Raw genomic sequence first — 15,856 nt, forward strand, 5'->3', positions numbered from 1 at the left:
ATTGAGCCGCAGGGTGATAAGAGAACACGATTATATTGTTGTAATATACCTTTAAATTATTGTGAATTTAATAACAAAGACCTTAAAAAACACAATAGGAAGAAAGAACAAGAGTCTTGTAAAATAGCAAAACTGAGTTATTGTAGTCATGGTTATACGAACTATGATGAACGAGATTTGCGTGAATATAAATTGTGACCATGTTTGTCCAACAAAATCCCTTGACTACATCCGTAAGGTCGGTATTAAAACAATGTCAAATGAACAACCACTTGTATGTTAAGGTACATATAACGTATACGTATCCAATAAATGTTCTTAGTTTACTTGTCGTGCTAAAAAATAAAATATTGTGAAAGCAGTATTAGGGAAATTGCTATTAACGGTGCTTAATTACTAAGACGTTTGTGTACATGCAACGTTACGAACGAAATACCTGCATAAAATGTTCAAATGCAAAAGAACCGCTACTTGGTGAATCAATGTTGTATCAAAATGTCACATTAAGCACTAACAGATGATAAGTATGTGTGTACATGTATTTACTACACGAATGCGTACATTGATAACGTTTGAACCCCTTATCAAGTAGACAAAACAAGTAACATTGTCGAAACATATGGACATAAGCACTGATGACTTCGTCGCAACCTGTTTGGATTCAGAAGGAAACCATGTCGTTGACAATCATGATAATGCTTGGCGTTCTGCTCACAAATGTTTGCGGAGCTAAACTATCTGATAGTATCGATAATCGCGTGGAAAAGCTTGAGGTTCTGCTCCAAAATATGAGTGAACAATTGAATAATGAACATCAGGCTAGAATAGAAATGGAAAAACAATTGAATAATGAACATCTTGCTAGAATAGATATGGAAAAACAATTGAATAATGAACATCTTGCTAGAATAGAAATGGAAAAACAATTGAATAATGAAAATCAGGCTAGAGTAGAAATGAAAAAACAATTGAATAATGAACATCAGGCTAGAGTAGAAATGGAAAAACAATTGAATAATGAGCATCTTGCTCGAATGGAACTGGAAAAAAAGCTTGCTACTACAGGTAAATTCATTTTCGTACTGATTTACACATGTTACCTATATGTTTTATTCATGCATGAGCACAAAAGGCGTCTGCTGAATGTTTTGTCTGTCAGTGTGATAATTAAGACAACAAAAATAAATGGATGTACATGCAGATTTCTTTGGCGCTGAATATGTATTTGGTTGTTATTCGGATAACCGTCTCAATGAAGGATTCTTTGACAACCTTTTTCTTACCTGGAGGATATACGAATTAGACATTATAATCAAGTTTTCATTACAAAACCTCTTTTCATGGGGAACATGAACAAACGACGGCAATTTATCATAGAATTCATGTAGAAAATAATAGTAAGTTGATGTTGTTGTTTTTTTTTGGGGGGGGAAGCGACACCCATATGCAGTTTTGATGTTTAGAATTACGTATTTGCTAAAATCACACTAGTATATTATTTGTTTTTATATTGAATAGAAAGACGGATCAGCTCACGGCAACTGGCTCACGACCCGGAAATTGCGTTCCTTGCATACCGTTCAACAGACGTTTATTCATCATTTATTGGCCAAGTTATTGTTTTCGACAAAGTGATCACTAACATCGATTCTACGAACTCTCTTGGTGGTTACAAACAAGGACTTTTCACGGCACCAGTCGATGGTATTTACGTGTTTTCGACAACACTAATGGCACACGAAGGCTCCTCTTCTTCGTACGCGATATATCATGACATCAGGCCAGTAGTGAGGCTCGATTTAATTTCCGTGAATCTCTGGTGGTATTCCGCTTCTGCGAATGTTGTTCTTTCTTTATCAAAGGGTGAACAAGTGTCCGTTCGAGATGATGTCAACGGCGACCACTACCTAGAAGGTGCAGTTGATTCAACGGGACAGACCATGTTCTCGGGATTTCTTTTGAAATCGCATAATGCTGTTGCCCCAATTATTGGTTGAACATATTGTCGATGTATCTGATAGCAACATATGATTGATAAAAAAAATCATTTCAGTTAAAAGTAATACTTTTTTATCTCTGAAAAATCACCGTCTGACTATCATAGCCTCTTGATTACGATTAGCATCACCAACTTGAAATGAAACGTGTTTTTCACATTTGTTTTACGTTGCAAATCCTGTAGCACTTTAGTCAACTGTGTTCACAACATCATATTCTAAGATACTTTTAATAAAGCACAACAAAAATTGATTTAAGAGTTTGTATTTTTTGTAAGTTTTGATGTTCTGTTCCGTTGGCAAACTGCCCCAAATCGAATACTAGTATATTCATACAGTGACATATATCATACATCGGTGTCACCTTATCTTTTGTAACGTTGTTTCGTACACTTTGAGCACAAAGCAGAAACATGTGCATTTTTATACGAATATGAATACTGAATGATATGTTTTTTACAACATTTAATTAATTGCTGACCTAACTTATGCGTACTCAGATAAAAACGCGATAATGTTTTCATAAAGGTAGGTAAAATCAATGCAAAACGATGTAAAGCTGAACAATAAACTGTGTACAGAACGCACATGATATTTGATAACGAAACGAAATATACACAAGACGAACCTTTTGCGTCATAAGTAGAAGAGTAACCTTATCACTAAATGGGGTTTTATATATGTAATGTAACAAATTGCGAAACAATGCGATTATAAGCATTTATACTAGAAATGACACAGGTACAAAGCAGCCGAAGATAAACAAACGGTAAATGCAAACCGTTAGGGTTTAAAGCAGCTCGTACCCACAATTTTGTGGAGAATTATTCTTAAAAGATTATGGTGTAATCAAAAATAACATCATGATTTAAAATTTAAAAAAAAGCAACAGAACTGAAAACATGTCAATGTAATTACCATTCATCTTCTCAATGGTTTACATTGAGACCATAGCACCATAACCGAGGCTTTCTGAGGCACGTTGAAATAAAACCAAGTAGCCATATCTTGTTTTCAATGCAAAAGTATTTCGATAGAAAGCATGATATAATTTTAAATGCAGGAGTTGACGCAATTCAGTTACATAGTGATAAATTGCAAAGCTTGGTTGTGTATGCCTAATGAAAAATACATAAAGTAATGCACTTTTTGTAACATATAATGTGCATAATGGCAAGTACAATTTAACTTTTATTATTTAATTAATCAAATGAGATTCTTATTATGAAAAGCGTTTAAAAGACCTTCATGGGTTAGAAAGACAACAATTCATTCAGTGATAACGTAATACGATCCCGAGCTTGGCACCCGATGACTTCATACTTTTTAAACAAAGATGCATTTGCAAAATAAGATATTTTCTCTAAGAATGAAATTTTGAATTATAAGAATATGTTAACTATATTTCCAGTATTTAATTGTATACAAACGTTAAAGCTTATGCTACGAATACTGTGAAATTATGCAAAGGATAATCGGGTAATGATTAAACATTATGCTAATAACATGAATTGCTACTTTACATAATCTGTAAGGGACGAGCAAAATTTATGAGGTTAATCAAACACGTGTGTATAATTATGCTTTTGTATTAAATTTAATGAATATAATAGTCATGGAAACCAATTATTTAAGTAAATGTTATTTGTTTATTACATTAAACGCGTGCTGTACTGTGAAATATCGCAGTGTTTAGTGAATATCTGTATCGGGATTTACATTGAGAGTGCATCCTGTTAATTCACTCGAACAATTTAAGTTTATAATTATGAGCACTTTATTGTTTATAACCACCGTTTAAGCATAAGTCCTTCCAACAACTGTGCACGCCTTTAATGGATTGCACGAATTTCGTCAACGCTAACCGATTCCGTTGATTCGGCATTGGTAACAACGTCATTGTTCAAGCTACCGAAAATAAGAAAACACAAATTAAACATGATATTGTACTTCTGTGGTCGAGGCTAACTCCAAAAAGGACCATGCTACCGATTGTTGAATTTAATTTCTAACAACTTTTATATAAATACATGTTCAGAAGTTTACACATTTCCTGCTGTACTGGTAATATATGTAATATCTGAATTATTTGTTTGGGATTTATAATAGAGTAAATAAAGTATTCATTAACAATATAAATCCTTCAAACACAACACGTACGCGAGCATTACATGTAAACTAGTTATTGTATCATTATTTCAGCCAGAAATATTTCATATACAGTAGTATTTAATTCAGGTATGCATAGTGTCAATAATACATTTTATTCACAAGAAAGCGACTTTTAAACGTGCAACTCATACATCTAAATGAAGAAAAACATCACGGCTGTGTTTTGTAGAATTGCCATTACAGTGCACTCCGGCTAATGATTTTCGTTTAAGACATTGCCCACCAAAATTAATTGCATACATTCTTAAATGTAATATGTTATAAATGAAACCTGTTTTGTTTATACATTTAAACGACTCCCTTTGTAAGAAAAATATTAATAATGTTTCATTCCAAAATCGTCTTTTGCTAGTGAAAAATAAACTTGACGCTGGCTGGTGTACTCAATTAAATATCTTCAGAGTTATCACGCCCAATCGCTTGCATAGGAATACTCTAGTTAATACGGGCAAAATATATATATATCCACCAAGTGTTATTCGATTTTTTAAATTTTGGTCAGTACGATACTTATCTGAATAAATTGCAGTAGGGATTGTTTTAATTTGTTGTGGACTGGGGCTTTATTTAAATATAGAAACAGTGATTAACTCACTTAGATAAGAAAGATAAGAAAGCAAGTACAACCAAATTAGGATAGTCGATGCATGTGAGAGGATTAATAAACATCATGAAAACAATTGTAATTGTGTTAATTTTGCTTTCTTTTGTTCGGTTAGAGGCAAAATCAATAGATGTGATCGCTGATCGCTTTGAGAGGCTGGAAAATGCTTTGGAGAAGATGAGTGAGCAATTAAATGATGAGCGACTCGCAAGGAAACATTTGGAAAACCAACTTGCCGAAGGTTTGCTTACTTATCTCACTTCATATTAATATTTATTTATATAATATTAATATGTTTCATATTTATGATGCTGCGTATGAGACAAAACTTGTTTCAAACCTAACCATTGTATATAGAGATGTATACCACTCTGCTATGACGTTCATATGAAAATGTTTGCAAGTACGTGTAACATACTTATAATTTTTATATTTTTACTTGTTAAGAAAAACGACGACACTTTAAATCCCGACAACTGGCAGAGGGCACGGAAATAGCATTCTTTGCGCATGTCCAAAACCCTAACCCGCATCAAGGAGCCGGTCAGATAATACAGTTCGACCAAGTCATCACCAATATCGACTCGTCGAATTCCGCTGCTGGTTACAGTGCCGTCACTGGTATTTTCACGGCGCCAGTGGATGGACTGTACGTGTTTTCAACGACACTGATGACGCATGTAGACCATACTGCCCATTACATGATCTACAAAGAAAATACGGCAGTATGCACACTGCTCGTAAATGGTTCAAACGGCCACATATATGATTCCGCTTCGTGCAACGTTGTTCTTGTGTTAACCAAGGGGCAATCCGTGTCCGTTCGTCACTTCGAGTCCACTGACCACGCTCTGGAGGGGGCCTTCTATGCGGGACAGTCGACTTTCTCCGGATTTCTGCTCATGCAGCATTATCCTGCCTCTCCGATTGTGGGATGAAATTGTACTTAAAACTGAAGTGTTAATGTCATTTACTTGAGTAATACAAGTTATAATTTTTATACGTTTTAGTCTATTATATGCAAAAAAAGTTCAAATCATTTCTTCTTTTAGTCAATGTCGTGAAATAGACAATGAGATTCCTATACATAGAATATTCGTTATTGTTGGCGTAGTTTTAATATCATTCTAGATCTTTAAGACGTGTTTTGAACGATGCTTTTTGTACAGCGTAACGTATGCCAAGATTACGCTCCCATTTTCAGAGGGCGGGCCTGATAAAGATCTGACGCGTCCGTTGGATATTAGTGCCTAGGTATGTTGGTTCATTTTTTAACATAACCGAGTTTGTTTTTTATTCATTATTCGAGTCTTTTGATGCCGTGTCAATATAATATCATGCAAGATATTTGTTTGGAATTTCCGACTGTTTGCGTTGCGAAATCTACACTTGGCAGCACCCATTATACCTACGTGCTCATGCATGTAAAAGCATGTGCCAACGTCCCTACCTGTATCAGAGGTTTTGGAGTGACCGTAGATATATCTCATTCCCAATCAACATGCACGTTGTGTGACCGTATGTGATTTAAACTCTTTTGTATCATAATACAAGTGAAAGACGCAAACATTCCACAACCGTACTTTGTGATATGGCCTTTTACAACATAATTGAGCTTGAGTTAAAAGGTACATGGTATGTGTTTAATATGGTTGTACAATTGTTGACTAGATTTTGCTCATGCTATCAGTGTTTTGTCTTAATTTTAATTGCCATGCTGATAACGGTTGAAATGTTGCCAGTATAATCATGCGCAAATATTCCGAATTGTTTTACTATTCATCCATTGTTTTAAAGTACCAAGATAGTTATTTGAAGAAAAAATGTATCGCTATGGTATATACTTTTATTTTCTTATTTTACGACATATCATATAAGGAAAAGTAAAAAAATATCATTTTGTTTACGAACAACAAAACTTCTATGAAGAATGTTCAGATTGGAGGGAGCATAGTCTTCTGTCCGCTGATGAACGATCTATGATCAATAATGATTTGTCTACGGGGCTGCCTGTGGTAAGTCTGCTTGTAAATATGATACACAACTTAGCTAGTGTAACAAACTAGTGTTGTAGACGTATTTCATTGTTGTAAATATATTTAGTTCATAAATATATTTATTCTGAATGATATTGAAGTAAATTATTTTTTAAAGGAAACATTGCTCTGATTGTTCAATGGTTGGACAGAGTAGATTTTAACTTTGCCATGCAATAAACTTTGTGCTCGTGAAGGGACTATAATTTCCTTAAAATAACTTCATATGACACTAATTTACCAATGAGCTGACAAAAGGTCGTTTCATTTATCTCGACCAATTCGCAAAATGTATGAACACATAAACTTAAATTAGCTATATTGTTGTTGTTGTTTTTGTAAGTCAACTGATAGGTATTTCAAATTATTCATTTACGACAATGAAACTACAATAAATAGATATATGTACATTGCACAATAATTATAAAAATATTTACACTCACCGAACTCCGTCGGAACACTTACAAAATACAAGCAAAACACAATAATGACACGATACACAATGTCCACAACGATTTAAGTGTCCATCACTCTCCGTCCTGATTGAATGTGAATCCTTCCTTGCGTAGCAGAACGTGAAATCATGTACGTACGTTTTAACGGTTTTGAAGTCAATGTTTTGTGCACAAGAAATACGTAGTTGTACTCACATCGGTGCTCGAGCTCGATGCCGCGCAAAAATGTGGACTCCTACTCCCTTGGAAAAATCAAAAACCGGTTTCCAAGGAATCGCTGTGATAAATTCCTGGACTCTCCCCCTCCTCGCTACCGATCTGAGGCTCCTGTCTGTTCAGGGATTTTCGTCGTAGTAACGTGTGCGCTACTTCCGTTTTTCTGCTCCAAACGCTGTTGATGCCGAAGACTCGTTGTTGGGCGCCAGTGTTGCCGTTTGGGCGTGTAGGGTTCTTTCTTCGAACAACACGTTTGGGTTTCTAAATATATTATATTTATGATTTAATATCATAAACATACAGGTTGACAGCATGAATGATATGCAAAGAATGACATTCTTATAATAAGTATACATTTCAATTATATATAAAATGATGTGTTCCGACGGTAAGATACCAACTGAATTAATACACAAATACAACTATTAAAACAAAATAATTACAATAATACAACCGACCGACATGAATATAAAAGATGTATAAAATGCATATTTACCTAAATATATTATATTTATGATTTAATATCATAAACATACAGGTTGACAGCATGAATGATATGCAAAGAATGACATTCGAAATAGTCATTCATGCACACGGATGTGGTTGAGTGAATAAACTCATGCTTGACAAGCCAATTAACGTATTAAAATGTTAGTAAAAACAGTTCACCTTTCTACCCAGTCTCTACATACTGAAAACTAATCAACTACTACAAAAGAACGCTACTAATTCTGTTTAAAGTTAAAATCTACTCTGTCCAACCATTGAACAATCAGAGCAATGTTTCCTTTAAAAAATAATTTACTTCAATATCATTCAGAATAAATATATTTATGAACTAAATATATTTACAACAATGAAATACGTCTACAACCTGAAATGCAAGAACCATTGAAAGATTTAGTTTTTGAATTTCGAGATGTATTTTCAAAAGGGCCCCTAGATTTAGGAAGCACCGACATAGTAAAACATAAAATACATCTTGACAATCCAGAACCGTTTAAGGAACCATACCGTAGAGTGCCTCCAGGCCTAGTCAGCGAGTTAAGAGAACATGTACAGGAAATGCTAGACATGGGAGCCATACGACCGTCGAACAGCCCATTTTCATCGAATGTCGTCACAGTGCGAAAGAAAGACGGGTCGATACGATTTTGTCTCGATTTCCGGAAACTAAACAGCCGGACACATAAAGATGCATACGCCCTTCCAAGGATCGACGATACCTTACACCTGTTAGCTGGTTCCCGGTATTTCAGTAAACTTGATTTAAAAGCCGGATATTGGCAAGTGGAAATCGAGGAACAGGATAAGGAGAAAACGGCGTTCCAGGTGGGAAACCTAGGGTTCTACGAATGCAACCGGATGCCGTTTGGGTGCTGCAATGCCCCCGCTACGTTTCAGAGGCTAATGGAGGCATGCATGGGTGAGATGAACCTGCGAGAATGCCTCATATACCTCGATGACGTCATCATATTCTCCGTCGACTTCCGGTCCCACATGTCGCGTCTCAGAGCCTGTTTTGAACGGCTAAGAGAACATAACCTTAAATTAAAGGCATCCAAATGTGACTTCCTGAAAAAGGAAGTTACCTACCTTGGTCACGTGGTGAGCGAAGAAGGGATCAAAACTGACCCATCCAAAACGGAAGCCATCCGCAACTGGAAAGTACCAACCATCATCAAAGAAGTGAGAAGTTTCTTAGGCTTTGCGAGCTATTATCGCAAATTTGTGGAAAATTTTGCTACAATAGCTCGACCATTAAACGACCTGTTGGCTGGGTACGAAAACAAATCGAAAAAACGTCCATTTGTTTGGGGTTAACAACAACAAAAAGCGTTTGAAACGCTCATAGACAAATTATGTACGACGCCTGTTTTGGCCTATGCCAATTACAATAAGCCGTTCATCTTACACACGGACGCATCTTTGAATGGTCTCGGGGCCGTCTTGTATCAGATGCAGGACGACAATACAAAACGGGTTGTCGCATATGCGAGTAGAAGTTTAAAACCGTCGGAGAAAAATTATCACTCGAGCAAACTGGAATTTCTCGCTCTCAAGTGGTCAGTCACGGAAAAATTCCATGACTATCTGTATGGAGTGTCCTTTGAAGTTCTTACAGATAATAACCCCCTAACATATGTAAAAACTACCGCAAAACTGGATGCGTGTGGTCTCCGATGGGAAGCGGCACTATCAAATTATGATTTCTGTATAAAATACAGAAGTGGAAAATCAAATATTGACGCCGATGTGTTGTCAAGACAACCACATGTCGATACCGTTTCGGTGGGAAATAATGTCATACGCGCTGTTCTCGCGGCACATGTTGTTGACGATACACCGATTGCCGCGACGTTCACAGACACACGACACAATCAAACAAAGTGCCAGACATTAAGCACGCATGACTGGGCACACGGTCAAAATGCGGATGATGTTATTTCCCGCGTTAAATCGTTCGTAGAAGGCGGACGTTTTCCCGACATCGTTGACTATAAATGTCAGCCGGAAGCAGTGAAAAAGTACTTACGGCATTTTAAACAGTTACATATATCCAATGGTGTTTTATACCATCGCACTACATCAGAAGAAGATCGCAGTTATCAGATTGTTTTGCCAGAGTCAGCTCGACAAGAAATTTTCCGTGCGTTACACGATGACTTAGGTCACCAGGGGCGTGATAGAACTCTGTCTCTGTTTAAAGAACGCTTTTATTGGCCAGGGATGGCGACAGACGTTGCTTTGTGGGTTAGCAGGTGTGGGAGATGCCTTCGAAGTAAAAGCCCGCCGATCATAGCAACAGGGCTTGTCAATATTGAATCAAGCTATCCGATGGAACTCTTATGCATTGACTACTTGTCACTGGAAGTATCTAAAGGCGGCTACGAGAACGTACTGGTAATTACCGACCATTTTACGCGGTACGCTCAAGCCTTTCCGACGAAAAACCAGACCGCTCGGACCACCGCAAAAGTGTTATTTGAAAATTTCTTCGTGCACTATGGGTTCCCCGAAAAACTACACAGTGACCGTGGACAGAACTTTCTATCAAAAGTAATCCAGAGACTATGTAAGATTGCTGGTGTTAAACGCACGCGTACCACCCCATATCATCCCCAAGGAAATGGCCAATGTGAGCGCTTCAATCAAACTCTCATCAAAATGTTGCGAACACTAGAGTCAGAGCGAAAGTCCGACTGGAAATCAGCAATTTCGGCCTTGGTACACGCATATAATGTAACCAAATGTGAGGTTACGGGATACTCTCCTTACCACCTTATGTTTGGCAGAACACCACGGCTCGCCATTGACGCTGTACTGGGCATTCTAGGTCAACGTGTTGGTGGAGCCTCGCCATCAGAATATATGAGACTACTTGAGCTACATTTAGCCAACGCATACAAATATGCCAACCGATGCGCTCTCGTAAATGCTGATAAGGCTAAACAACGTTACGACATCAGGGTACAGGAGGCGAAATTACTTCCGGGTGACAGGTGTCTACTTCGGAATAACGGAATAAAGGGAAAACACAAGCTGAGTGATATATGGTCTTCTGACGTTTACGTTATTTTAGATCAGCCCAATTTAAGTTTTCCCGTATTTCGCATTCAAAAGGAAAACGGCGATGTGGGCATTAAAACCGTCCACCGGAATCATCTGCTGCCGTGTTCCTTCTTACCGATACAGGAAGTGCAGCGTGTTTCGTCGCCTGAGGTTTCCGACGAGTCCTCCACGGACGTGGATGAACGCGCAGAGAACACGAGTTCCGACAGCCATCAGTCGGAAGTTGAAACAGCTGCACGACGCTCCAAACGGAAGGAGATACCACGGCACTGCAGCCAACGTCAGACCCGTCGGCCGGCTTGGTTTACATCCGGGGAGTATAAATTGTGATTGGTGTTGTTATGTATTTGCAATAATGATTAAGTACAGTGACAGCATAAATTTAACATGTGTGGATTTGTATTGGAAAGATACACAGCTGTTAACATTCACGATTGAGTATTTAAATACAAATTAGTGTATTATGTTTTTATTTGTCAAAATGTAATTGTTTTCAAATTGAAAATAAACAGTTGCAAACGAAAACGTTAATATTGTGGTTGTCATTATTTTTTTAACAACGATGCTTTCATAAATATTTTGATCACGAGATTAATCAAACCTCGCTTTACAAGCGATGTTTGAATTTTAATAATGTCGAGGACGACATTTTCTTAGAGAGGGGAAATGTGTTGCAGACGTATTTCATTGTTGTAAATATATTTAGTTCATAAATATATTTATTCTGAATGATATTGAAGTAAATTATTTTTTAAAGGAAACATTGCTCTGATTGTTCAATGGTTGGACAGAGTAGATTTTAACTTTAAACAGAATTAGTAGCGTTCTTTTGTAGTAGTTGATTAGTTTTCAGTATGTAGAGACTGGGTAGAAAGGTGAACTGTTTTTACTAACATTTTAATACGTTAATTGGCTTGTCAAGCATGAGTTTATTCACTCAACCACATCCGTGTGCATGAATGACTATTTCGAATGTCATTCTTTGCATATCATTCATGCTGTCAACCAGTATGTTTATGATATTAAATCATAAATATAATATATTTAGGTAAATATGCATTTTATACATATTTTATATTCATGTCGGTCGGTTGTATTATTGTAATTATTTTGTTTTAATAGTTGTATTTGTGTATTAATTCAGTTGGTATCTTACCGTCGGAACACATCATTTTATATATAATTGAAATGTATACTTATTATAAGAATGTCATTCTTTGCATATCATTCATGCTGTCAACCTGTATGTTTATGATATTAAATCATAAATATAATATATTTAGAAACCCAAACGTGTTGTTCGAAGAAAGAACCCTAAACGCCCAAACGGCAACACTAGGACAGACTATTCTGTATTACGTAGTTTATTTCCTTCATGGTATTGTTGATTTTAAACGTTTGGATATCTGTAGCTTTTATTTTTCTGATCTTGTTTGGGTTCCACTGTCCAATGATAAACAGTAGTTTAATGACAATTTAAATGTGAAAATACACAGAATTTGTTTATGTTTGTATAGATAGTTATTTATAAAACCCTTTAATTGTTTATCTATAGTATAACCACTACAACTTACGGTTTATAGTTTTGAAGCATAACTTATCATTTTAGAATTAGAGAAGCAGTGTGGTTGGAATGAAAGTAAAAACTTCTATATATAACCAAACGTTTGCTTAAGTGATTAATGCACATGTTTGATACAATATAAAGAACAAACGAGTCTGCACTTTGCTATACCTTTCTTCGATATAAGTGCTTACGAAACCGATTCATTTTTTAACTAATAAAATATTTTCAACTTAAGGACTGGATGTCTAAAAGCCCTGAAGGAATTTCCATAGTGTCCATATTGTTGACAAATTCTTGTGGTTAAAGATTAGTTAAGAATAAGATTCCATTTGGTGCATGTTATGTAAAAAAAAAAAAATGGGCAATCAATTTCGTTCGCGTAAAAATATGGGGGCTGAGCAAAATATTATGACATTCCCTTAACAATCCATATAATAGAAAAGTTAAGTTAATACGTGAACTTGAAAGTGCCATAGGTGCGTGGAAATATGTATGTGTTCTTAATCCATGTATGCCTAGAATCTAGAAAAAAGGCCTTGGCAAACAGCATTTACCCAGATGAGACGCCGCATGATGCGGCGTCTCATCAGGGTCTGCGCTGTTTGCTTAAAGGAATTTCTGTAACAAAAATATTCTAAATATAGAAATAAATATACTAGACATCCCTAATTTTTTAAATAAATTGATCCAATTTAGAAGGATGGGAGAGTCCACTAGGCATAATTGGGTTAATCACTTATTCTTTGTTGTCTCTGAATGACTGCCTTGAACCATGTTTCGCACTGTTGTGTTAATATTTAAACTGTTTGAATAAGTAATAATTTCATCTGCACTAAAAGCGAATTTCTGTGACATATATTTCTGAGGCAAGAAATTCTATACAGTGTTTTTGAGCAAACAATATGTATCTAAAACAAACGATTATCTCTGTAAAAAATAATAATAGTAATAGTAATAAAACTATTCAAGGCAAATATGTATCGAGACCTTAACAATCACTCCATTGAACACGTTCTTTGTGCAACATGTAAAATGAGAAGCTAAATAAACAACACAGACTGAAACAGTATAATGATTTTATTTTTTTTGGTATGACATTTTTTCTGTTTCATCCAACTACTGGACTGTCGTCGTACTCCCTTTGCAACAGAAACCCAGTGAATGTGGACTGTCCACCATAAAAGGCTCCGTACAAGCCATGGTCATTGTCCATGTGTTTCACGTACACGCTATCTCCTCTAACTAGCGAAACGGTAACCGTTGAGGATGCGGAATTCGCGTTCACGTAGATTGTTGAAAGCGGGGTGTTGTTTTTATGCAAAGCTAAGTGCGTGGCGTGTGTGTTAAGTGCCAACAATGTTACAGAAAACACGTACAACCCGTTCAATGGGGCTGTAAAGACGCCAGTGGTGGCACTATAAGCTCCTACAGAATGTGTTGAATCGATCATGGTCAATAGTTGATCGAACACGACTGTCTGTCCCTGTCCCAGATGGTCAACTGTAGCACCAATAGTTGCAAAGAACGCCACTGCGTCAACTTCGTATGAGCGCCTTCCAGAACCTGAGTATTAAACATGAGATTACACTGCCAGAACATCTACAGGTATACAAATCACGGAATGAAACAACAAGTCCATTTTTATTGCGGTCAGCTAGTCAACAACGCACTAATCTCTCTTACGAAACGTTATTGTTGTATTTTATTAGTTCAATCTTCTTACAGATTTAGCAAAAACCCGTATACAAACCATGATTTAATCGAAAATCGCGTTCCTTTTCGAGCTCCTGTTCTTCTTCAACCTTTGCAAGTCTCTCCTTGATGGCTTTAATTTCGTCCGCACAATTTATTTCCGGCAATAGGGCTTTATCAACAGCGCCGTATGTCACGGAGACAAAAACTATAAACCAAAAAATGAAACTCATCTTGCGCTGACCTGTTCGCAACTGACAAAAATAGCAGAGACTATAATGACAGATAAGGCAAATGATACCGATGTGTGAACACATGTGTAATAGCTGCCATGATTCACATGGCACATTAAATGTGTTGATAACGTTGGAGGAAAGGGAGGGGAGCTGAGGGCAATATATATAATATGTATATATAAATAAATAAATAAATAAATAAATAAATAAATAAATAAATAAATAAATAAATATATATATATATATATATATATATATATATATATATATATATATATATATATATATATATATATATATATATATATATATATATATATATATAAACCCAATGAGGTGAAACGATATAATACAAAAAGAATCCACAACGGCGCGACGATCACAGAATGTATTTTATTTTATGTAGTTCAACAAAATCGTTATTTTGACCCAAATTGTAAAATAAAATAAATACAAGAATACTTCCTCATGTCAGTAACGAAAACATTTTTTTATTCCAAATATTTTTCACATTCATATCGATTCGCGAGGGAACCGTAGTTCAATGTGCAACATGAATATATGTTTACATGAAGCGTCAAGCAAGTCTGCCTTTAAAATCGATCATTTAAGCGGATTAGTGCAAGTGATCTTCGTGACATTTCCGTTGAAAAAAAAATATAGAAAAGGTGTGATACTCTCACACAGTTTATAAATCGAGTTAGAACAACGATACGACAGAATGTGTGTGTGTGTGTGTGTGTGTGTGTGTGTGTGTGTGTGTGTGTGTGTGTGTGTGTGTGTGTGTGTGTGTGTGTGTGTGTGTGTGTGTGTGTGTGTGTGTGTGTGTGTGTGTGTGTGTGTGTGTGTGTGTGTGTGTGTGTGTGTGTGTGTGTGTGTGTGTGTGTGTGTGTGTGTGTGTGTGTGTGTGTGTGTGTGTGTGTGTGTGTGTGTGTGTGTGTGTGTGTGTGTGTGTGTGTGTGTGTGTGTGTGTGTGTGTGTGTGTGTGTGTGTGTGTGTGTGTGTGTGTGTGTGTGTGTGTGTGTGTGTGTGTGTGTGTGTGTGTGTGTGTGTGTGTGTGTGTGTGTGTGTGTGTGTGTGTGTGTGTGTGTGTGTGTGTGTGTGTGTGTGTGTGTGTGTGTGTGTGTGTGTGTGTGTGTGTGTGTGTGTGTGTGTGTGTGTGTGTAGGGAGGGGGGGGGTACAAGTACAAGTGAATGATATCCAGATATTGTTACTCTAGCTCGAGTGAAATGCGGGTTGGATCATTACTCTTTGACTGGATTCACTTTTCTGTGGGACTATTTTAAAACTCATTTGTTTTAAAGGTA

The 15,856-nt window shown here is 36.4% G+C and overlaps 3 protein-coding genes across 3 annotated transcripts; 2 read left to right on the forward strand and 1 right to left on the reverse strand.

Annotated features, from left to right (window-relative positions):
- Nucleotides 1-615: 615 nt before the first annotated feature.
- Nucleotides 616-1,997, forward strand: LOC127835500 (uncharacterized). The gene is made up of 2 exons (XM_052361942.1): nt 616-1,065; nt 1,519-1,997. Exons 1-2 carry the CDS (start codon nt 636-638, stop codon nt 1,995-1,997), a joined length of 909 nt encoding a protein of 302 aa, XP_052217902.1. The 5' UTR covers nt 616-635.
- A 2,797-nt stretch (nt 1,998-4,794) lies between these two features.
- On the forward strand, nt 4,795-5,771 carry LOC127835229 (collagen alpha-2(VIII) chain-like). The gene is made up of 2 exons (XM_052361552.1): nt 4,795-5,014; nt 5,221-5,771. Exons 1-2 carry the CDS (start codon nt 4,813-4,815, stop codon nt 5,709-5,711), a joined length of 693 nt encoding a protein of 230 aa, XP_052217512.1. The 5' UTR covers nt 4,795-4,812; the 3' UTR covers nt 5,712-5,771.
- A 7,911-nt stretch (nt 5,772-13,682) lies between these two features.
- On the reverse strand, nt 13,683-14,584 carry LOC127835259 (heavy metal-binding protein HIP-like). Its single transcript, XM_052361597.1, has 2 exons — nt 14,371-14,584; nt 13,683-14,183 (listed from the first exon to the last, which is right to left on the reverse strand). The coding sequence occupies exons 1-2, from the start codon at nt 14,543-14,545 to the stop codon at nt 13,729-13,731; spliced, it is 630 nt and encodes a 209-aa protein (XP_052217557.1). The 5' UTR covers nt 14,546-14,584; the 3' UTR covers nt 13,683-13,728.
- Between the last annotated feature and the right edge of the window lie 1,272 nt (nt 14,585-15,856).

The sequence above is a fragment of the Dreissena polymorpha genome, chromosome 6 (assembly GCF_020536995.1).
Source record: "Dreissena polymorpha isolate Duluth1 chromosome 6, UMN_Dpol_1.0, whole genome shotgun sequence".
NCBI lineage: Eukaryota > Metazoa > Mollusca > Bivalvia > Myida > Dreissenidae > Dreissena > Dreissena polymorpha.